The 23,005-nt window shown below is 34.8% G+C and overlaps 1 protein-coding gene across 2 annotated transcripts in view; it reads left to right on the top strand.

Moving 5' to 3' along the window:
- The window catches only part of SLC12A7 (solute carrier family 12 member 7), a 290,856-nt gene extending 268,231 nt beyond the window's left edge, over positions 1 to 22,625 (top strand). Inside the window, exons 22-25 of one of the 2 annotated variants that reach the window (XM_051969803.1) lie at positions 2,952 to 3,068; positions 9,721 to 9,887; positions 17,472 to 17,605; positions 21,903 to 22,625. In XM_051969803.1, the coding sequence (XP_051825763.1) occupies positions 2,952 to 3,068; positions 9,721 to 9,887; positions 17,472 to 17,605; positions 21,903 to 21,994 (510 nt within the window). In that variant the 3' untranslated portion in view covers positions 21,995 to 22,625. The remainder of the gene's footprint in view (positions 1 to 2,951; positions 3,069 to 9,720; positions 9,888 to 17,471; positions 17,606 to 21,902) is intronic. The other variant, XM_051969802.1, reaches the window with a different exon arrangement.
- Positions 22,626 to 23,005: the final 380 nt, after the last annotated feature.

Here is a 23,005-nt window from a genome sequence, read left to right as displayed (position 1 = left end):
ATCTCAGCGTTGAGAGAAGCAAAAATCTGTCTAGTCCAACTCGTAACTGACCCCGATTGCCCTTTACATTGTCTCCAGGGAGTGGTTGTTCTAGCCCTAAATTCGCAGTTCCTTTGATTCTTGAATGCCTAAAATTGTGCCCATCTCGATGTGTAAAGGCAATTTCCTCACTTCTGAGTTGTTATTATTATTATTACCATTGAAATCACTTATTCATTCCCCATCTCTGTTACCTTTAAATTGCTAGCAAATTTGTCCTTACCCCAAGTGTAAAATCCCCTCTTTGCCATTTACATCCATTCATTGTTCCTAGTTGTTCTCTGGGACCATGTGCACAGATGCATTTTAGCCAAGGTCACATAGGTGATAGGTACAGACCTAGTTCTTTAGGTCGTTTAGGGATGCTTGAATAGAACTGGAGTCCTTTCTCTTATATGTAATGCATCTTTCATAGTTCTCCTCTAATACTTTACTCTTTCATTTCTTCCTTCTGTAATGGGAAAGAGGATCCTGAGTAAGTTGTCTTGTTCTGGGATCTTCTTATTGCCATTTACTTGATAAAAATCAAGCATGACATTTGGTGACAATTTTGAGAAGTTTTTTTCCCCCTTTGGAATTTTGGGTAGTTATCAAACAGTATATTAAGTGCTTACTATGTGTCAGGCACTGTGCTCAGGGGTCAAGGGGAGGACGTAAATGTCCCTAGAAAATTTCCTGAGCTGAACTTCTGATGACTTCAGTTATAAATCTGTTCACTTTGTACATAAGCAATGATTACCTCAGGGATTCCTATTGAAAATTCTCATTAATTGGAGGATGCAACAGTGTATAGTGCCTTTTCTAGGGCAGGAAATCTTGAGGTACATTCTAATGTATCTTTTCCCTTTATTCCTGATCTTCATTCCCTCTCTAACTTATCTCTATAAATGAGGAAATTGAAAAAAAATCATTTTTTATTATAGATATTTAGTGTTCGGATCTGTTCCTGTTGATAGTTTGTAATAATAACCTTTTATTCCAAATGTGGTTGTAAAGGAATAGCTATTTAGGTATACAGAGTGGGCAAAACCAGATGAAAGGGACATGATATAGGTAAGTGGTTAATAATTGTTAAACTTGGAAAGGCAAAACTGATTCTTCTTGGACTTGTGAAAAGCTTTTGTCTTGATTCTTGTCTACTTTGATATGGGCACTTAACCAACCAACCACATTTGAGCAGTGAATAACTCAGTCGCTTTCATTCTTCTCTGCAAATAGTTTAACAGGAGATGGAATTTTTGGGGAACAGGATTAGTGTTCATCCTAAATAAGCAGCCTCCTACTCACTACTGTGATTTCATTATTAATTGTATACCACTTTCAAGTATTTCTCATTTTAAAATGAACTGTAGCTGAGTGTAGCGGCTCTCAACTGCATTCACTATTAATGGTGGAAGCTGATTAATTGGAGGATGCAACAGTGTATAGTGCCTTTTCTAGGGCAGGAAATCTTGAGGTACATTCTAATGTATCTTTTGCCTTTATTCCTGATCTTCATTCCCTCTCTAACTACTAGCTCTACAAATAGCAGGTGTCTTGAAGAACCCCTATAAGAAAGTATACATATGTAACAAGTACCCTTGCATCCTGATGCAGTGAGGGGAAGGGTTCCACTAGGTGTGACCATAGTTTTTAAAAATTCCTCCTCCTTAATATGTTTTTTCTCCCTGCTTTCACATCTATCTTTTATTATAGCTTAGGTGCACAGCCTGAAGACAGATCACACAGAAGCTAGTGTAACATCCTGGCCATGCTTCTACAAAAATTATGAGTGCATATTCACTGTGACCTAATACATAATAGTCAGGACCTTTCTGGACCTTTGGTGTGAGTTTTTTCCTACAAATTCCATGCTCTTACACTTTCAGACTCTTAGATCTCTAGATCACTGCCTTGTACTTAAATCAATTTTTATTCCATACTTGTTGAACGAATGAGAAAAAGTTACATTACTTCATTCTTTAAACTAGATTTAATTTTTCCCATTGTTAGGGCCCTGCTTCTTTCCTAAAGCATTATAATCTAGAGAAAGATCCTGAGATAAAGAATGTGAATCTGGTCACTTCAACATAAATTAAAAAGTGAGAAAGTAGGAAATGTGTTTCTCCCTGTTATCTGGTTCCCACCATAGAGTTCCTGCTTATTCATTTTTTTTTTTTAGACAGCTAATGTATTTGCTTATGAAAAGGGGATATGATTCACCAGAAATCCCACAATCCTTTGCCTGAATGTGGTTGGAAAAATTGGACAGTTGATGATAGTTACTTTTCATTTCCTTCTGACTCAGGGATTTAATATTGCCTCTTTAGAATTAGCCATAAAAGGGTCTTGGGGGTTAAAAGAACACAGTGCACTTACATTTTAAAAAATTTTAAATTAATAAAAATCACAATTACATTTGTAAGCTCTTGGAAAGGGAGAGCAGAATCCACATTTCTTCTTTCAACACTCTGTACAATGGATGTTCAGTAAAAACAAACTTGTGGTTGATTGTGTCCTGTGTCTTAAGGCTCAGTAGACAAGTTTGAATATGTGATTTAATATCCAATTCGCTCCATTCGCTTGTTACTAGTAGTTTTTTTGTAATGTAGAAAAATATAATTACCTGAAATAAATTTTTTATGGTTGATTTTCAAATTATATTTTGAAGGAGTCTTAAGAATTTTATGTAGCTATAGCCAGCTACTCTAATGTATTTTTTTCCTGGGCGAAGAAAACATACATATTACATCATCTGTGTTCAAGAGACATCAAACATAATTGAATTTTGAAGCAGTAGCTATAGTAGTAGTAATAATAGTGGTGGTGGTGTTAGTAGTAGTAATAGTAGTAATTGTAAACTTGAACAGATTGTCTTGAGTAATACATTTTTTTCTTTTATCTGCTTGTACCTGGTGACCTCGATGTCCCAGATTCAGAGCATCTCTAATGAGTCTCGCTGCTCTATCAGAAGGAAGAGCCGCTCTAGTCCACAATCCATTGGTCAGGATGTACAGGCCCTGCTGCCTAATGACAGTCAAGAGGATGAGGTAGTTTAAAGTTGTACTGGTTACACATTCCATCCCAGTTCCAACACTTAAAGTGCCACAGCTGTGCATCTTGGATTATGGTGACTATATGTTATTTTATTTTTGAAAATCGGGCTCAAAGTATCCATTCCATACAGTAATTCAACAAATCTCAGAATCTGAAATTTTTCTTAAAGTGAGTTGTTTTTATTTGCCTTAAATGTCTTAACCATTTTCTTGTCGAACCACAAGAAGATATACAATTTAATTTAGATACATTCTGTCTTTTGTGAATTCTTCTAATTGTACAGACTGATAGTTTATAGACCAATTTTTCTTGATACTTCTGTCTGGGTTATGCCTTGGTATTTTTGTAATGAAGGGGGGGAAAAGGCAATAATTCCATCTCTGGAAAGGAACTTTTACAGATGTGGAAACAGAAGTTGAGTGACATCCAATATAGCTTAGGGAAGAAGTTGAATCTTCCATATTTCAAATCAATCTCTCATTCCATTCCCCCACACATTTTGCATTTTAAAGCTTTTATATTACAACTACAACCATTTATTTAGAATCTCCAGGATCTTACTATTTAGATAAGGATAATGTGTCTTACTTTTGTACCATTCTGTAGTTTTAGAGTGTTTCACACATGTTTGCTTATTTGTTCTTTTCACAATCTTGTGAAATATAGGAAACTGAAGCAGAGAGCTTGAGTGATTTTTTTTCCCTTTAAGTTTACCTACAAAGTTAGTAATTAAAAATAAGATTAAAATGCAGATTTTACAAATTCTCCTCCATGCTTTGCTCTATTTTACATTCTTCCTAGTTTCCTTGCTTGATTCCTTTAGGAATTTATTCCTAGGGGTCACATTAGATATTTATTTCAATCTTTTCAGACTAAAACTCTTAAGGTATAGCAATTTTTCCCCCCCATGCTTCTTCATTATACTATGCTTTGTCAGTGATGAATCAAGAATCTGTCCAAATGGAAAGGAACTCTGCTCTAGATAATTATTTCCATTCAGTTTTGGAATTTAATTTGTGCTTTTAGTTTGAATAAAGTGCTGTCTTAATTTGGGAGTTTATGCTAAGCAAAATAGGTCTATTTGTTTATTGGACTTGTATTCCTGTTCTTCTTGGGACTAGAAAGAATTCTCTTCAGCTGATGCAAAATACCTGTTTAAACAAAGGCATTCTTCAGTTGTGCTTTCAGCTTTATTTTACCTTTGGTAGGAAGAAGCCAAAAATGAAGATTAAACATACCTGTTGGGCAGTGAATTTCGATTAAGAAATGCCAAATGTCCAACCTAAAATTTTTTTAATGCTAGAATAGTGGCAATGGATGGCCTTGAAAAACCAGAAATTAAATTATTTGGCTTACTTTATTTTTTGGTTCGATAATCTTGCTCTTGTGGATACTCCTTCCCACAAGAATTAAGAAATGAGGCTTTCTCATCCTATATAATAATATGCAGTAGACCATTAATGTAACATCAAAAATCTACCCTGTGGAACTTCCTTCCAATGATATGATCATTTGCAGATTCTCTTGAATGTTATTTATGCTTTTACATCTGCTTTGTGGCTGACCCATTTTTGCTTGTCACGTATCTCCTTGATAAAGTTTGCCTTCATCTTAGTTGCCCATAAGACTTCATAAGTTGCAGGTTATTGCCTACCCATGACATATCATGTGTCCTTGAATCCCCTATAAGTTTGAATCTCATGAGGTCAAGATGTATCATGAATTGCCATTTTATATCACTAAATACAAGACTGATAGAAGAGAGATAACTTTTTTTGCGACTGAACAGCTTGACATCATTTTCACATGGGAACTACTATGAAATTTTGATTCAAAAAAAAAAAAATCTTGATTTTTGCTAATGTCTTGGTCATTTCTTAGTTCACTGCAAAAATACAGTCCATTCTTTTTTCCACTTAATGTGTAGCTACCTCAAGTACAGAGCCCGAGTTCAAATCCACCTCAGACACTTACTGTGTGAACTTGAATAAATCAACTTAACTCTATTTGCTTTAGTTCCTCATCTGTAACATGAGCTGGAGAAGGAAATGGCAAACCATTCTAGTATCTTTGTTAAGATACTATGGAATTACAACACATCTGAAAAGATTGAACAACAAAAAAAGCATCTTAATGAATGATATTATAGTCTAATCAGCCAATTGACCCTCCATCTTTACTCCCAAGTTCATCCAGATAGTTTAATTAAAAAAAAAATCTTTCAGCTTCTGTTGATGTTTTGTCTGCTTTGTCATGATGAAATAATGAAATGAGCCAATTAAATTATATGATAAAATATGGCACTTTAAGTGTTTTTCCTGTACAGGCAGGAATATTACCCATCTTTATAGCATTATGACTGTTTTGTTCTCTTCCTGGTACAGATATAATTGCTTGATTTCATTTGGAATAGTCATATGAAATCAAAAGCTTTAATCATAACTGCTGAAAGTGTTTTCTCCTTTTACTTATTTTAATATATTTGCTAAATCTTGATTGTCAAGTTGATGCAGAATGGAAAATATATTAGTCATTATTTCTGCTATAGTATTTTTAGGGGCTGTAATTTGAATTGAATTTGAATTGCATGGAATTTGTTTTCCAGTGCATTTCAATGTAATGTATTTTTGGAAATACTTTAATGATTTCTTATTTTTGACAAGTATGGTCTCTTCTGATTTAGAGGTATGTGCTTTAAAATAGCCACAGACCTTTTGCTACTGTTGTGGTCTAAAATCAGAGAAATTGTTTCAATATTTATAGAAAGGAAGAATTATGGACTCTTCCATAATACTGTGAGGCTTTGGCACAGTTTGGTACAATCAATTTGGCACTTGATACTATATTAATAAGATAAAACAAACTTGGTGTTTAATGTGAAGTTAATGTTACATTGCAAGGTGTTCCAGAAGTCTTTGTATACAGTAAGACTTTGGGGACAGATGTTTTATATAGAACTGAACAATAAAATGCATTAAACTAGGCCCATACAGCCTATTCTCCATAGTGGACTAAATGCAATTCACTGAATTACACAGTTAAGGCTATTTTCAGAAGAATTGCAATTTCTTTGCATTGTAAAGAGTGTTCCCTTCATTTTGAAATAATTGTGAACCAACAGCTTTACTACAAAATCAATGAGCTTTGAAGACTAAGTCTTCACATCTCAAAAGTAAGAAAATATAATTTTTAACAGTCAGTGGGGTAATGTAATAATTTAATGTAATAATGTACTGGCCTGTATGCTGATATCCAAGAATATGCTTGGTTTAAGTAAGACCAGCCTATTTGTCTCTGCTGCATTTCGTTTGATAGAAGCTTGACCCAGGGGTTACAAATTGGCCTTTCTCTTCACATTTCTCTTCCCCCATCTCCTCCTCCCTGTCCATTTGCTTTTGCTATCTCAATTATAGATCTAGGAATTTTGAGAAAGGGGTAGTATTCTGATATTAAGAATGAATTTTCTTACTTGGGAATCAAATCACAGTTCTAACTGCTATCCTTTTTTTTCCTACTAAGTTTCCTTAAGAGATTCAACAAGAAAAACTTCAGGGAAATAACAGGCTTGTCAGTTATTCACATTTTTGTTGGATTAGCTTAATCAACTTGCTTTCAACTCGACCAGCTTTATTTTATCTTGTTTCTTATAGGAACCTTTTATAAAAATACCTCTGGATGAGTATTCATTGAACTACTATTTGAATAGTGGTCTAATTTGTTTACCATTACATTGCATTTTTAGTTGAAGTTTAAAAATGAAGGCAACCACTGAAAATGTGAATAATTTAGTTAACTAGAAAAACATTACTGATCTTATGTGGTTTTGGTAAATTTGAGAACTCAAAACAAGAACTTAGATTTACAAGTACTCAGAAAGAAATCATTTTTTTTCCTCCTTTGGGCTATAGGAATCTGGAAAAAGTGAGTGATTTGAAATTTGGAATTTCTTTTTGTTGTTGCTGTTGTTTTGGTGTTTAATAGAGAAGGGGAAGAAATACATGCAGATTCTTTGGCTAGACAGACTTAGAAATTAGTTCTAGCCTAGTGATATATCCAAACACCATAAAGGTTCATACTGTCATTCACTCATTGGTAGTTTTAGGCTTTGGTTGTTGGCAGAGTTTAGGCAAGCTGTGGACAGTACAATTTCACATCTTCTCAGTATATTCCATATTTCAAACACTTCTTTTTCAAGCCATACTGAATATTATTGTATTTAAGAAAGTACTCAGTAATTAAATATAATCACAATATTTAGCTTTTCACCTTCAAAGCATTTTGTAAGCATTAATTAATTCCTGTAAGATCCCTCCAGGGTTCAGGCAAATGTTTTGTTTCATGCCTGTTTTGCAGAAAGGGAAACTGAGGTACATATATTTATAAACCTCTTATTAGCCTGTTGGTGAGGTGGTAGGAGGGGCATGGAGATGGGAAGAAAATAAAGGGTCACTATCAAAATTCACTTTTCCTCTGCCTATGAAAAGCACAAAGCTTCCTGCTTTCATATCTGATTTGCTTCATTAGATGTAGCATCAGATAATTTTTAATGTCATTTAGGTGGTCTACATAATACTATGTGTGTTATCTTAGCTCTTGTGTGTGTGTGTGTGTGTGTGTGTGTTTTGTAAACCTTGCTTTCTCCCTGCTATACAGCCCCTGCTATTCTAGCTGTTTTTGATGTATCTATAGGAAGGCTTCATTTATCAATAGATAATGGCATGAAGAGGTCCTAGGAAAGCCCAGTGCCCTTCCAAAAAATTTTTTTTTTATTTTGCTGGTGTAGTGCACCATTAGGAAGGCATAATTTTGGATAAATTGTGTCCATGTATTCTTTTTTTTTTAATTTTATTTTATTTAATAATAACTTTGTATTGACAGAATCCATGCCAGGATAATTTTTACACAGCATTATCCCTTGCAATCACTTATGTTTCGTTTTTTCCCCTCCCTCCCTCCTCCCCCCCCAAGATGGCAAGCAGTCCTATATATGTTAAATATGTTGCAGTATATCCTAGATACAATACATATTTGCAGAATCGAACAGTTCTCCCGCTGCACAGGGAGAATTGGATTCAGAAGGTAAAAATAACTCAGGAAGAAAATCAAAAATCAAATAGTTCACATTCATTTCCCAGTATTCCTTCTTTGGGTGTAGCTGTTTCTGTCCATCATTTATCCAATGAAACTCAGTTAAGTCTCTTTGTCAGAGAAATCCACTTCCATCAGAATACATCCTCATACAATATCGTTGTCGAAGTGTGTAATGATCTCCTGGTTCTGCTCATCTCACTTAGCATCAGTCCATGTAGGTCTCTCCAAGCCTCTCTGTATTCATCCTCCTGGTCATTCCTTACAGAGCAATAATATTCCATAACATTCATATACCACAATTTACCCAGCCATTCTCCAATTGATGGGCATCCATTCATTTTCCAGTTTCTAGCCACTACAAACAGGGCTGCTACAAACATTTTGGCACACACAGGTCCCTTTCCCTTTTTTAGTATCTCTTTGGGGTATAAGCCCAATAGAAACACTGCTGGATCAAAGGGTATGCACAGTTTGATAACTTTTTGTGTCCATGTATTCTTTTTTTTTTTTTTTTTCAGTTCAATCCAATTAACATTTATTAAGTACCTACCCCGTGCCATGCTGGGAATGCAGATAAAAAAAAAGAAAGACAATCCCTGAAAAGGACTTACAATCTTATTTTTTTAATAGTATATTATTTTTCCAATTATATGGTTTTCAACTTTAATTTTTTTTTATTTAATAATTACATTATATTGACACTCATTTCTGTTCCGATTTTTTTTTCCCCTCCCTCCCTCCACCCCCTCCCCTAGATGGCAAGCAGTCCTTTATATGTTGGATATGTTGCAGTATATCCTAGATACAATAAATGTTTGCAGAACCGAACAGTTCTCTTGTTGCGTAGGGAGAATTGGATTCAGAAGGTATAAATAATCCGGGAAGAAAAACAAAAATGCAGATAGTTCACATTCGTTTCCCAGTGTTCTTTCTTTGGGTGTAGCTGCTTTTGTCCGTCATTTATCAATTGAAACTCAGGTCTCTTTGTCAAAGAAATCCACTTCCATCAAAATATGTCCTCATACAATATCGTTGTCGAAGTGTATAATGATCTCCTGGTTCTGCTCATTTCACTTAGCATCAGTTCATGTAGGTCTCTCCAAGCCTCTCTGTATTCATCCTGCTGGTCATTTCTTACAGAACAATTATATTCCATAACATTCATATACCACAATTTACCCAGCCATTCTCCAATTGATGGGGTGTCCATGTATTCTTAAGAATTTACACTTAGCCAACCTGAAGTGATTGAGTTTATAGTGTTAATCAAGTTATACATAAGAGTAAATTTTGATTGGTGGGGGAATAGGTGGGATAATTGCACCTATAATAGCTATTTGGAAAGAAGGAAGAAAGAAGGGCAATGAAAATTAAGACTAGGGCCTCTTCACAATCTTACCTATAGATCTAATCTAGGTCTTGATCCATCTTTAGAATCAAACTATTTTCAACCATTTTTTAGTTTTTATAGAACTGTTGATGCTTCTTTGATTTTGTGCAAACATTCCACAAATCCTGGAGTTTAAAATTTTCCCTCCTTTTCTCATCTCTCAGGCTCAGTTGATACATGACAGAAACACTGCAGCTGTGGCGAGGACAAAAGCAGCCGCTGCACCTGAGAAAGTTCAGATGACGTGGACTAAGGAAAAACTCACCTCTGAAAAACGTGAAAACAAAGACACAAATGTAGCTGGATTCAGGGACATTTTCACTTTGAAACCGTGAGTAGAAATACTGACCTTTTGGGTAGATTCCCTACTTAATTTAGTACAGATAACATAGAAAAATGAGATACCTTTTGGCCACTGGTAGTTAACTAGTACTGGGAATTTTAGTTAGCCTGGAGAAAGTTAATTTTGGCTATAGGAATTGGATTAAGCAAAAGGCACCTTGTTTAATTCAGTAAGTATTAAGAGCCCACTCTATGCCAGCCACTGGACTAAACCATTCACTTCTACTTATTTTCTTTCCCTTGCAGTTCTAATGCTATAGGAAAGATATGAAAGGATCTGGCTTTTTTCTCTTCAGATAACAATTGGAACAAGTCAGAGAAATCCATGTTAGCCATTTCCTAGAAATAAGTCTTAATAATTTCTCATTATTTTTTGCTGATCCATTACCTCCCAAACCATTATTCTTCATTTTGTTTGCAAATAGTCTCATGCATAGAAAAGTAGAAACCTTTGATTATATGAAATTATTATTAATTTGCTATTTTAATATCATCTCCCTTCATATCTGAAACAATGAAAAGTTCAGTGTATTATTTTATGTTTTTATTACTTTATAATAAATTTATGAAAAAGGGGATGATTTCCTTGTGACTCATCCATCCATGGGTCTGCAGTGGTGTCTCAGAGTTTGTTTCCTGTTTACCCTAGTACTTTTAGATGTTTAAATGCAAGGTTCTCTGTGAGGACATGATAATTGACAACAGGAAAAAAAAATTCAGGGTGATGATAGCAAAAGGAAGCATTTTGTTATACCAAAAAAGGGTGGTAAGGAGCACAGAACTTTGCCCTAGCAGTAAGAGTTACTTTTCCCCTCAGTAAGGTAAGCCATTTTTTTTTCTTAAAGTGCTTTGCTTATTTGCCCATGGTCCCCACAGAATTGGGCCCCAGGGAATTATTCTGAAAATGTGCTATGTTTGTTCCTGAAATAACAATCTTTTATATATTTGTTTCCTTTCCATGTAGAGAATGGGGAAATCTGTAAGTGACATTTGATTTATTTTAGGTTGTTTCCTGGTTTTCTAGTGTTTTACATTGCATGTCTCCTTTATCAAAAAACCCCTTCCATTAGCTACCATTTATATCTGACCCCTGTGTTGAAGCATGTGAATGTAATCTGCATAATGTCTCTTGCAAGTCTGGGCTTTTGAAGTTTTGCTTTTCTCCCACCCCTAAAATTATTCATTCTTAATAATCACGCATGAATTTGTCACCTGGATAGAGATCACTACAACCTGTGGAAAATTGCAAAACTTTTGTCAACTTTGGTCTCCCAGGTGGTTTTCCTGCACGAGGGGCAGAAGGATGTTTTTGCAAATCCCTGTTTAATCTATGCTGTACTGGCATTCCCAAGAATGCCTTGAGAAAGGGAAAAAGCATTTGGTGATTCGAAGTTATTTAATGATCTAGTCAGTCATATGTGTTACTGAGAACATAAAATGTCAGTTCTTTTGAAATAACTATATTAGATGATTTATAAAAAGGAACTGTAAAAACTCATAATATATCAGTATATAAAATACTTAATGTCCTTACTCAGCTATTTTCCCCATATTTGGTGGAATGGTAAGTGGGTTCCATTAGAAAGTTTTTTATGAAAACAATCACTCTACTTTTTTTTCTGAAGCAATTGGGGTTAAGTGACTTGCCCACGGTCACACAGCTAGGAAGTATTAAGTGTCTGAGAACAGATTTGAACTCGGGTCCTCCTAACTTCAGGGCTGGTGCTCTATCCACTGTGCCACCTAGCTGCCCCTTCCTTATTATTTTTTTGATATATTTTGGTTTTTGATCACCTTCCTTTCCTGAACCATTGCAGTTGGTCTGAGTCACTTCATTTTGGAAAGTCCATCCAAGTTGATCTGTATGGTAACTTTTGGTCTATTTACCCAGTAGCAGAATATGTGGGGAGGGAGGGAGGAGTAAGGTCTGTAAAAATGGGAGGTAGCTCTATTTTGAAAGACTTTGAATTTCAGAGGATTTTATATTATTTCTTAGTGGCAGTAGGAAGCCACTGGAATTGCTTGAATTAAGGAAATGACATAGTTAGACCTTCCATTTCAGAGGATCAATTGGAGTTAAATGAGTAGGAACTCATCAGGAGACTGTTCCCAGTGGAGCACATGTGAGATGATGAAGATCTACATTAGGTCTTGAGGCTCTGTCAGAGAAAAGAATTTTTTAAAAAGTAAAATTGATTGGATTTGGCAACAGATTGGGGGTTAGGGAAAATAAGAAGTGATGCGCCTAGGTGTCAGGGACAGTGGTGGTATGCTCAACAATAATAGGGAAATTAACAAGCAGGGAAAATTTAGCGGAAAAATAATGAGTTCAGTTTTGCATGTATATCTGAGAACAGTCTCAATTGAATTAAGAGGTTAGAAGCAAGGAGAGTAGCCTCAAAAGGAAGAAAATGTAGAATGTAACAGGACTTCTTAAACTTTTTCGCCTGGTTACCCCTTTTTTGTCTGAGAGATTTTTATGTGAACTTGTATATAGGTGTAGTATTTAGTGATAATAAAAATCATGAATAAAATTTATTTTAAAACAATTCTTCATATATATAAATATATAAAAAACTTTATCATTTTTGAAAGATGAAAGAAAATTCTCATATTAACAATATATACGTGCTTTTAAAAAAAGAATTAAATCTTGGCAGAGTATTTGGTACCTTTTACTGTTGCCAAATTTTTCATAACTCCTAAATTCAGTTATGTGGCCCCCTATGGGGTTATGACAGCTTTGGAATATATCACTAGCAATGATGAATAGATCAAGTGCGGGTATTTTGGGAATGGAATTGTTTGTTGTAGACAGCCAACCAGTAGTAAATAGGGAAAGAATGAAGAACCCTGACATAAAAGATATGGGAGAGGGTGGATGTCTGCTGGAGGAGACAGAATGGCAGTGTGATTATTTATGCATATAGAGTGAGTGAAGAGAGAGTGGGAGAAAGCTCTTGAATGATGAACCAATAAAGAAGTGAGGATAAGAAAGACCTGTAGGCTAATGGCCTTAATAATATTGGTAAGAATGATGGGTTCAGACCTGTCTTGTCATTTTCATCATCTACTTATAAAGTATATATATCCATTTTTTCTGCTTATCAGATGTCAACTCTTCTCCATTTGCTGTAGTAATCCTCCATTTCTTATGTAGTTGATCAATTCATAACTTGTGCTATGAACTTCTTTTTATCAAATAAGTGATCTTTAATGCTTTTTTTGGGGGGTGGCAGGAATCAAGAATCAAATTATTTAATGTATATTTATAAAGAATCAAGTTATTTAATGTATATTTATAAAGTATTCTAGTCTTTGTGTTGAGATACACTTTTTAAAAAGGCATTATTCCTTAAATTGGCATGAGATATTGAAGGAACCCTCTACCCTTGAGTGCCTTGTGGAGGAGCAACAGACCTTCAAAAGAAGCTGATAGTTGAGAGATAACCGTTTCCCATTTGAATCTTCAAAAAAACCAGTCTTTTTGAAGTGGTTCTTTGGCATACCGAGATAAAAAGAGATTCCAAACCTGTAGTTTTATTTGCCAAGCTTGCAATTTTCCAAAGGGTCTGGTGTTCCAAAGAATTTATCGTACATTTTATTTATTGCTTGGTTAGTATCTCTATTGTCCATTTTTTTCTAATCATAGGAGAAATATTATGAATCATGGATCACCATGATTTATTAGTGAAAACTAAACACAAATCCTTATCTAATAGAGTTATCATTCTGTTTCCTTTATACAGTGTCATAATAGGGACGAGTTTTCCTTTTTTCCTTTGTTCTTTGCTTGAAAATTACATATTCTACCAATGTATATTGCAGTACAAATAGCACTGGATCATAAGTGTCAGGGCACCATACCTTAGACATACATCTGATACTCTTTGATTCTTAAGCTCATACTTGAAATATTATGTGCACTCTAGTACATGTATATATGTGCATAAATTCTTCTCAGAAAGGTAAATATGAAGGTTTCACAAAAGAAAAGGCTATCCACATTTAGATAAATAACTGATAGACTGAATGTAGATCAAAGCATTTTTTTCCCACTCACTTGTAATTCTTTTTCTTTTGATCAGTTCCTTTCTTAATTGTGACTAATATGAAAATGTGTTTTATATGATAGAACAAGTATAATCTATATTGAATTGCCTCATTTTTGGAAAAGGGTAAAGAGAGATAAAAATTCAAAAAGAGGGGAAGAGAAAAATTCAAAACTCAAAATTTTACTTTGACTTGCAATTTTTACCATGTAATTGGGAAAAAATAAAAATAATGTGTGTGCATATATATGTAGGTACAGGCATATAACATATATATACTCGCACATATATTTGTGCAAATACATAAGTTGTATATACATATAATGTATATATTGTAGATAATGTATGTATGTAGATATTACACATATATACATACATAAATACATGTTTTCATGTATACATTATGTTTATATACCCATACTCTCTTTCTTTGTCTCACAAAACACACACTCACAGTCTCTTACATGTGAGTCTTATCCTTAAAATTGGATATCTTGAACTATATAGATAGACAATATCCATCTCTTTCCCCCTCCCTTCCCTCCAATTTATTTTGACTAAATTGGGTAGGTCAGAAATAAAAGTAACAAATTCATAATCTTATTTCTGATAATTGGACTTTAGTATTGGATTTTGGAGTTATTGAAAAATTAGTTGAATGGAGACATGTACTGTAAATGCTTATTGCTAAGCTTGTATCGCAAACTCCTGTGGGTTGGCTTTTTTATTTTATTTTATTTTATTTTAATTTTCAGTGTGGCTTTTGTTACCCATATCTTGCAGGGTATAGACATTCTCTTAATCTAAACATGTAGCATACCAATGTCTTGTTTTGTGTATGTTAGATTTTAGTTTTCTAGTTAATGTGCATGCAGCTGTGTATTCAGTAACTATTAGTGTCTAATGTGATATGACTTATACATACCTTGAATTATCTATAATTTAATCTTCCAAAAGAATACTTAAGTTGACTTAATAATAGCATCAATGACTCACACTGGGTAGATTTTTTATCTCTAGGTATAATGACCTTTGTCGTTCCCTCTGTTCAGATGTTTTTACTTAGGTGGTAAGTCACAGTGTTGCTTTTCCTCCTTAAAAGATCTCAATACGCTATGCCCGGGGTCCTCAAACTTTTTAAATATGGGGCCAGTTCACTGTCCCTCAGACTGTTGGGAGGGCCAGACTATAGTAAAAACAAAAACTTTGTTTTGTGGGCCTTTAAATAAAGAAACTTCATAACCCTGAGTGAGGGGGTGAGAGGGACAAACGTCCTCAGGTGCCAAATCTGGCCCACCCTCAGCTGTTGAATCTGGCCTGTTGGCCATAGTTTGATGACCCCTGCAGCCTGTGCTTTTGAAAGTCAAATTAAGGAAGACTAGTAGAGGGTGGGGAAATATAGTTTCCTGGGATCTGGCAAAAGGCTATATAATGATGATATGAACTGTTTTTTGGCTGTGATGTTTTAGGTTAATTATCATTGGTGAATCAAGAATTTGAAAGTATAAGGATCCCATTTATGTAATAACTGATTTTTGTTGGATGTTAAGACTTATATGGTGCTTTCCCCCATGATGGCTCTGTGAGAACTAAGTGATGTCATTTTTCAAATGAGGAAATTGAGGTTCTAAATTATTGTGATCTGCTCACAAGTATTAGAACTATGTTTATACTTGGGATCTCTCTTTTTAAGACCAGTTCTCTTTCCCTTACACTGTACAATGTATTAAGAGTGACTTCTACCCAGGGGGATTTACTAGCATGAAGAAGACCAATCCAATGAGTGTTTCTGGTGTAAAAATATTTGACCTTGGGTTCTGATTTTAACTCAAAAAAGCAATGGTTAATTTAAGTCATTAAAATAATAATAGATAAGCATTATGATAGCATCAAACAGAAGTGTCTAATAAATGCATTCTTTTAAAGAAATCCAGCTTAACAAATTCAGGGATTTTTTTCCCCTCCCATATCCTAAAAGTGTTTTTTTTTTTTTTTAACATGAGATGATCATAAAGTGCTTTGGAAATCGTAAGGGACTATATAAATGATAAGTACTAGTTATTATTATTATTATTTTTTTTAATAACTTTTTATTGATAGAACGCATGCCAGGGTAATTTTTTACAGCATCATCCCTTGCATTCACTTCTGTTCCGATTTTTCCCCTCCCTCCCTCCACCCCTTCCCCCAGATGGCAAGCAGTCCTTTACATGTTGAATGGGTTGCAGTATATCCTAGATACAATATATGTGTGCAGAACCGAACAGTTTTCTTGTTGCACAGGGAGAATTGAATTCAGAAGGTATAAATAACCCGGGAAGAAAAACAAAAATGCAAGCAGTTTATATTCATTTCCCAGTGTTCTTTCTCTGGGTGTAGCTGCTTCTGTCCATCTTTGATCAATTAAGGCTCTCTTTATCGAAGAGATCCACTTCCATCAGAATACATCCTCAAACAGTATCGTTGCTGAGGTATATAATGATCTCCTGGTTCTGCTCATTTCACTCAGCATCAGTTCATGTAAGTCTCGCCAGTCCTCTCTGTATTCATCCTGCTGGTCATTCCTTACAGAACAATAATATTCCATAACATTCATATACCACAATTTACTCAATCATGATTGAGTAAATTGTGGTATATGAATGTTATGGAATATTATTGTTCTGTAAGTACTAGTTATTATTAAAAAGCCAGTTTATTTCTGTTTAAGAAACCAAATTAAAAAAAAATCTTGGCTAAAATCATAGGATTAGAAGTTTTGAGCTAGGAGGAATCCCAGCAGCTATCAACTCTTTCATTTTACATGTGGGGAAACTACAGATGAGGGAGATTATAATTTCCTCAGAATCAAACATATAGGCATCAGAAATGTCACCAAAATCCCTTATTTGCAGTGCATGTTAAATTGTAATAAAATCTTATCTGTTGTCATCTTATTGCATAGATATATTTTCAAGATAAGCATGATTTGCCAGTAAGGGCACATTTTTTGTTATCTGTGAAATGAGGAAGTTGAACTAAATGATAGCCTATTCCCATTTCTGTAGCATGCCTGTGGAATAAAAGTTTTAAGAAATAATTTTATAGTTTGTCTGTTGTCCTTTCAATGGAACACATGGAACAGTGGCAATGTGGTAATTCCAGCAGCCCTCTGACAAAATATTTACCATTGTATTTGGAGTACCTGTCATTCTTTGATTGTGGGCCTCAAATATAAAATGTTTTTCAAATATTAAAGCATTATATAAAGTCAGTTGTTAATCATAAAAACAACTAAAATACAGTATTTGATTTAACATGCATCTTTGAGTTTCAACATTATCATTAGCTGTCTTCCTACATTGAGGAAGTTGATTGAATTAGTTCATTTCTACCTCATTCATACCCTCTTTAAGCAATGGAAAATAAAAAATCCCTGTCAACAGTATGGGACAAATAGGATTAAGAGAAATGGTTGCTTTTTAGCTGAATAGGATTAAAATGTGATAATGATAAATGTTCAATTTCCTGTCATACTCTAGAAACCAGTCCAACGTCAGGAGGATGCATACAGCAGTGAAGCTTAATGAGGTGGTCCTCAGCAAATCCCAGGATGCCCAGCTGGTCTTATTGAATATGCCCGGTCCCCCCAAAAATCGACAAGGAGATGAAAACTGTATCCTTTTTTGATGCATTTTATGCTGAGGTGTACAAATCACCTTTTTCAATTTTGTGTTCATGGGATCATAAATTTAGAGTTTTCAAGGACATTAGAGACCTTTAAATTGAATCTCCATTTTGCAATTATGGTTTAAACATTTTACAGAGGATCATATAACTTACACATGTCAAGGATGGGTTTTGAATCTGTTTTCTTGGCTTCTGAGTCTAGCACTCTACTGCCCCACACTGTCTGTCTAATGGTTCTACTCAGGTTTTCTGTAATAATTTTCTGTGTAAACAAAAAGAGGAAGCTCAGGTTGGGAAGTTCAGTTTAACAAACATTATTCATTAAATGCCTTTCTTCCGCAATATGCTGGAGGTGGATATCAAGGACAAATGAAACTCCCTTGTTTTCAAGAAGAGTCATTTTTCTCTTAGGTCAAGTGAGCAGACTGTCTTTGGGGACAAGAATCTGCATAATCTTTAGCCTCTTTCACCACTTCATATAGTGTGCACTAAAGTAAAGTTGTTAGAGCGGACAGTAGAAAAACAATAATAATAAAATGGCTAATATTTATGTAAAACTTTAGGCTTCCAAAAAGGCTTTTGCCAATACTATTTTATATAACTTTCACTATAATCCTATCCTGGAAGAGAAGTACTGTTATTATTCCTATTTTACAGATGAGGAAATTGAGTTTTAAGTGCCTTGTCCAGGGGTTTACAATTAGTAAGGTTCTGATGCCAAATTTGAACTCAGATCTTTCTGGCTCTAGATCCAGCATTCATCCACTAAGCCTCCTACGTGCTTCTATGTTTATTCTGAGGCAAAAACTCTGCCCACTACATGTTTGCTCTCTAGTGTTATGCTCCCATACAGACTGGTAAAACAGCATAGTTTAGAATGAAGAGATGAATCCTATCAGCAAATGTTGAAGTACTAAAACATTAGAAAAATAGTCTGTTAGAAATTTAAGGTAAGTATAACAACATATAATGAGGTGGGAGAGGGAGACAGAAGGAATGCAGAGATTGAATTACAAGAAAATACTAAATTAACTCAATGTACTTTGCTAGCCTAATAACATTTAATGGAAAGTGACACTATCCTCCAAATATTTGAAAAGCATGAAGGAGTCCCAGGGAGCATAAATAAGAATAATAGATGGGGTGAACTTGAACATGGAAAACTTTAGCCTTTATCAGATCAAAATGTCCAAATGGTGATGATAATTGGAATACCAATAGATGATTGGGAAATACTGGGGTTACTTGCCCTATATGAAAACTGGATTTGTATTAGTCAGTGAGCATGGAAGGAGGCCAGGTGATTTTGGCAAGTTTGTTGGACAAGGAGACCAAGATTATATTCCCAAATCACTAATGTGTTGTTGGACTTTGATCATTGTACTTTAACCTCTGAGCCTCTGTTTTTCTCCATTATACACAAGAGAGAAACAGTATTTCCCACGTTACTGTAGATATTGAAGAAGGCTTTTACAAAGTGGCATCTGTTCTTGAGATAAAAGAGCTAAATACATGTACAATGTAACCATTATTCTGAACATTCAGGCTCCAAGGTTTATGCTACTGCTTTTCTGCCTTTGAACTGACCATTCTGTTGATTTAACATCTCCCTACAATAGCTTTTCTCAGATCATACATCATAGGAAGAGTCCCTTAGTGTGGAGTTAACCATACATCTCTTTTTGTTCACTTAACTAGTGCCATCTTGGATCTGGGATTATAAAGGCCCCCAGTTACTCCAAAACACTTGTTTTTCAGTGGTTTCTTTTCTCTTTCTTTTCTCTATATTCATTTAATACATTGATCAAGTACTTATTTACTGTATATAAGAACTTAGAGAGAATAAATGATACAAAGATGAAACCCAATCCTTACTTTCAAGAAACTTACTGTCATTATGGGAGATGAGATCATGTCACAAGTATTTATGATATGTGATTGAATGAGATATCTCATAAAATGAATAAAATAGAATGATGTATCTCATAAAAAAGGGAAGAACAAGACTATACTGGCTCTCTTCAGTCCTTTGAGTCTCCATCCATGCGTGTGTTTATAGACACCAGGCGCTGATACTAGGGATGAAAAGAAAGGCAAAAACAAGGTTCCTGAGCTCAAGAAACTTCCATTGAGGTAACATACAAATGACCATGTACTTGGCAAATAGATATAAAGGACATGGAAGCAGACAAAAAGGTTGAAAATGAGATGTTAGATATGACCCAAATCAGTTAAATAACTTTGAGTACCCTTAGTAAAAGGAATATTAATTATCAGGGAGGGCTGCTTTTTTCCCAGTAGGATTCTTGAGAGTGAAATTATTTTGGCTTTATATCCTCATTGCCTAAAGCATAGTTGGAACTTTGTAAATGCTTGTTGAATTGAACTGAGTTTTCAAATCATTGACTTAAATATGAGGCTTTGAGATTAATGTAGGTTTTATTTTATTCACATCCCCCATCCTCTACTACAAAGCGGCTAGGGTGTATTTTGCATAGAACAATAGATGTGGACCAAGTTCAAATCTGGCCTCAGGTACTTCTCAGATGTTATGACTTTGGGCAAGTTAGTTAATTTCTGCTTGCCTCTGTTTCCTTTTCTATAAAATGTGAATAATATTAGTACCTTCCTTTCAAGATTTATATGAAGATTAAATGAGATGATATTTGTAAAGTACTTTGGGTATCGATAAAAATATCATTTTTATGCATTGGCTTCCTTTAATTTCCTTGAAAATAACATAGTAAGGCTAGCAAATACAGAACAATGTACTAATTAGACTTGTTGGTTTGGACTTCTCTTGTCCAGTAATATTCTTGTGGAGTTTTTTGTTTGTTGTTTTTTTGTTTTGTTTTGTTTTGCTTTTGTTTTTTGAGATCTTGTTAGATTGTTTATGCCTTGAGTTTTTTCTCAAATTTACAAATGTTTAATGCTAATAATTGTGATGCTCATCTCCCTGTGAATCCAAAGTGTGAAATCGTATTTCTTCATCCTTTACAAGTAATTGCTCCTAATTTTGAGGTGCTGACATGGTATCATTTTTTTAAGATTAAGATCTCTCTGACCACTTGTGTGGAAGATTCACAGCTGAGGGATTTGTGGGGAGGAGGTCTTCTTGTAAGTAAATATTGTGATGCATTGCACACCTTTCTTTTCCTCCTTTCCCTCTCCCCAGCACTTTTTCTTGCAAAGAAGTTCTTGCTTATAGTTTATCTAACTTTTACTATTGTTTCCTTGGTAGCTACTCTCATGAACAGGTTTAGAGAATGCAGAGAACAGCCCCCATTGAGAGAACTCTCACTCTTTTCATTGGCAAAATGTGATACAGCTTATGTAAGTTGTTCTTAATAAAAACCAGAAACTAAAATATTTCTTTGAAATAAACAAAGACCTCAAAATTGGAAGCAATTATCTAATGCTTTTTTCCCAGCAAGCACTCTGATTCCCTCAGATGGCAGCAGTCCCTAACTAAGAAATGGCTTCTCTTTGGTCAGTAGCCTGCTTTAAAGTCCGCCATGTCTGCCTTTGGTTTTTCAGCTACTCTGTGGAGCGTCATGGTCTGCCTAGTAGCTTACTGTGTCATGAATCATAGCCCTGTTTCTAATTAACTAATGATGTACTTAGGTTACCCAAATGAGCTAATCTTGTTCATTTAGGGCATGGATGCTGCAGTTTAAGTTTCTGCCCCTGTTTAGCATCATATCCAAAAATTAAAATTAACTTTCACAAGCCCTGTTACCCCCTTCCTCAGTAGTCACTTTCTCTTCCCCATTTTCATTAATAAAGATGAGCTTAGGTTGGGATCGGGAAGAAGGTTCCTTTTTCAATGGAAAATGCTTTCATTAAAGAGTCAAAGGACTTGAGTTCTGATCTTACTCTGCTACTTAGTATGTGGGAAATTTTTGAGAAATTACTTAACCTCTCAGCCTCAGTTTACTAATTTGTAAAATGAGGGTTTGGACTTTGTGACTTGAGATTCCTATCCATGTCTAATAGTTCTTTTCTTTCCCTTTTTCTGATTTGCTTTTCAAAAATTACTTGATTTAAATACAGTAAGAGATCTTAATTGGTACCTTTTGTTTCTGTGGGCAGATTTATCTCCTGAAAATTAAATTCAATGCCTTTCTGCCTGTTTCATCCTGTTTCTTAGATAAAACTATAGTTGAATAAGAGGCCATATCTTAAAGTTTCAAATTACTTAATTGAAATGTTGGTTGGTTTTCTCATTCCCTTCATCTTTCAACATCCTGGACCACTCATGTACCTTAATTCTCATCTCACAGATATGGAATTCCTAGAAGTCTTGACAGAAGGACTAAACCGAGTGCTTTTGGTGAGAGGTGGAGGTCGGGAGGTGATCACCATCTACTCCTAATGCTGCTGGTGACCATCCAGAGCTTTGTTTAGAACATGGTGGCACTGAATATCTAGGTGGATAGAAACACTGGACAAGCAGGTTTTGAATTTCTGGAAGTTGAACAGTTGAGATGTTCCTGTGTACTTGAAATGATTTGCCAGCTTGATCTGCTGATCCATGATAATTTTTTTTTTTTTAACAAAAAGAAATGATTGATTTTTTTTTAAACCTAGGGCAAAATTCTTATTAATACTGAAGAAACTTTGTCTGCACTGTTAAATAAAAGACTGGGGGGAGGGGCTGGGGATAGGAAGCTGAAGTATGAAAGTGTGTGTGTGTGTGTGTGTGTGTGTGTGTGTGAGAGAGAGAGAAAGAGAGAGAGAATGATCTCTCTCTCTAAAATAGAATTTCAAAAGCACCCCCTCCTTTCTGCACACTTTCCTCTCTCTCTCCCACCCCCCATTTATTTGTAGTATCTGGAATATTAATAATTGTGTTCTCACTACTTTATTATACTATGTATTGGGGATAAAACTGATGATATCTTTTTTTAAAAATCGTAAATTTTGTTTTGCTTTTTAACTGGTACCAGCAAAATCTAAGTTTATTCAGTGACAAACTGAAATTGACTAAAACTGATATTTTACAATTGTGGATTCAGACTTTTTTTGGGATGTGCCTATTAACAGTCTTCTAACCATTACGTTTTAGCTTTACTAGCTCTAGAATATGGATTTATAGGAAGTCCACTTTTGTTCTTGAAGTTTATTTTCTGGGTGATCTCAGAAGTATATTTTATAAAGAAGTAAACTGGCTACTTTTCTAAAGTCAAGTCATTCTCCCCACCCCTTATCCTTTTCCCTCAAATATAATCATTTGATCAGTCATTTTAGTGTTTTAATGTGCATAAAGAAATCTTTCCATTGCTGACCCTGGAGAGGGCGAGTTTTGTGTAGGGGATGAGGATGGTACTCATTCCCTTTCCATAACAATAAGCCCATGGTCAGACATCTGTTTTTGGTCCATAGA

The sequence above is a fragment of the Antechinus flavipes genome, chromosome 1, assembly GCF_016432865.1.
Source record: "Antechinus flavipes isolate AdamAnt ecotype Samford, QLD, Australia chromosome 1, AdamAnt_v2, whole genome shotgun sequence".
Classification (NCBI taxonomy): Eukaryota; Metazoa; Chordata; class Mammalia; order Dasyuromorphia; family Dasyuridae; genus Antechinus; species Antechinus flavipes.
The sequence above is the reverse complement of the archived record's forward strand: the minus strand, read 5'-3'. Positions and strand labels throughout refer to the sequence as shown.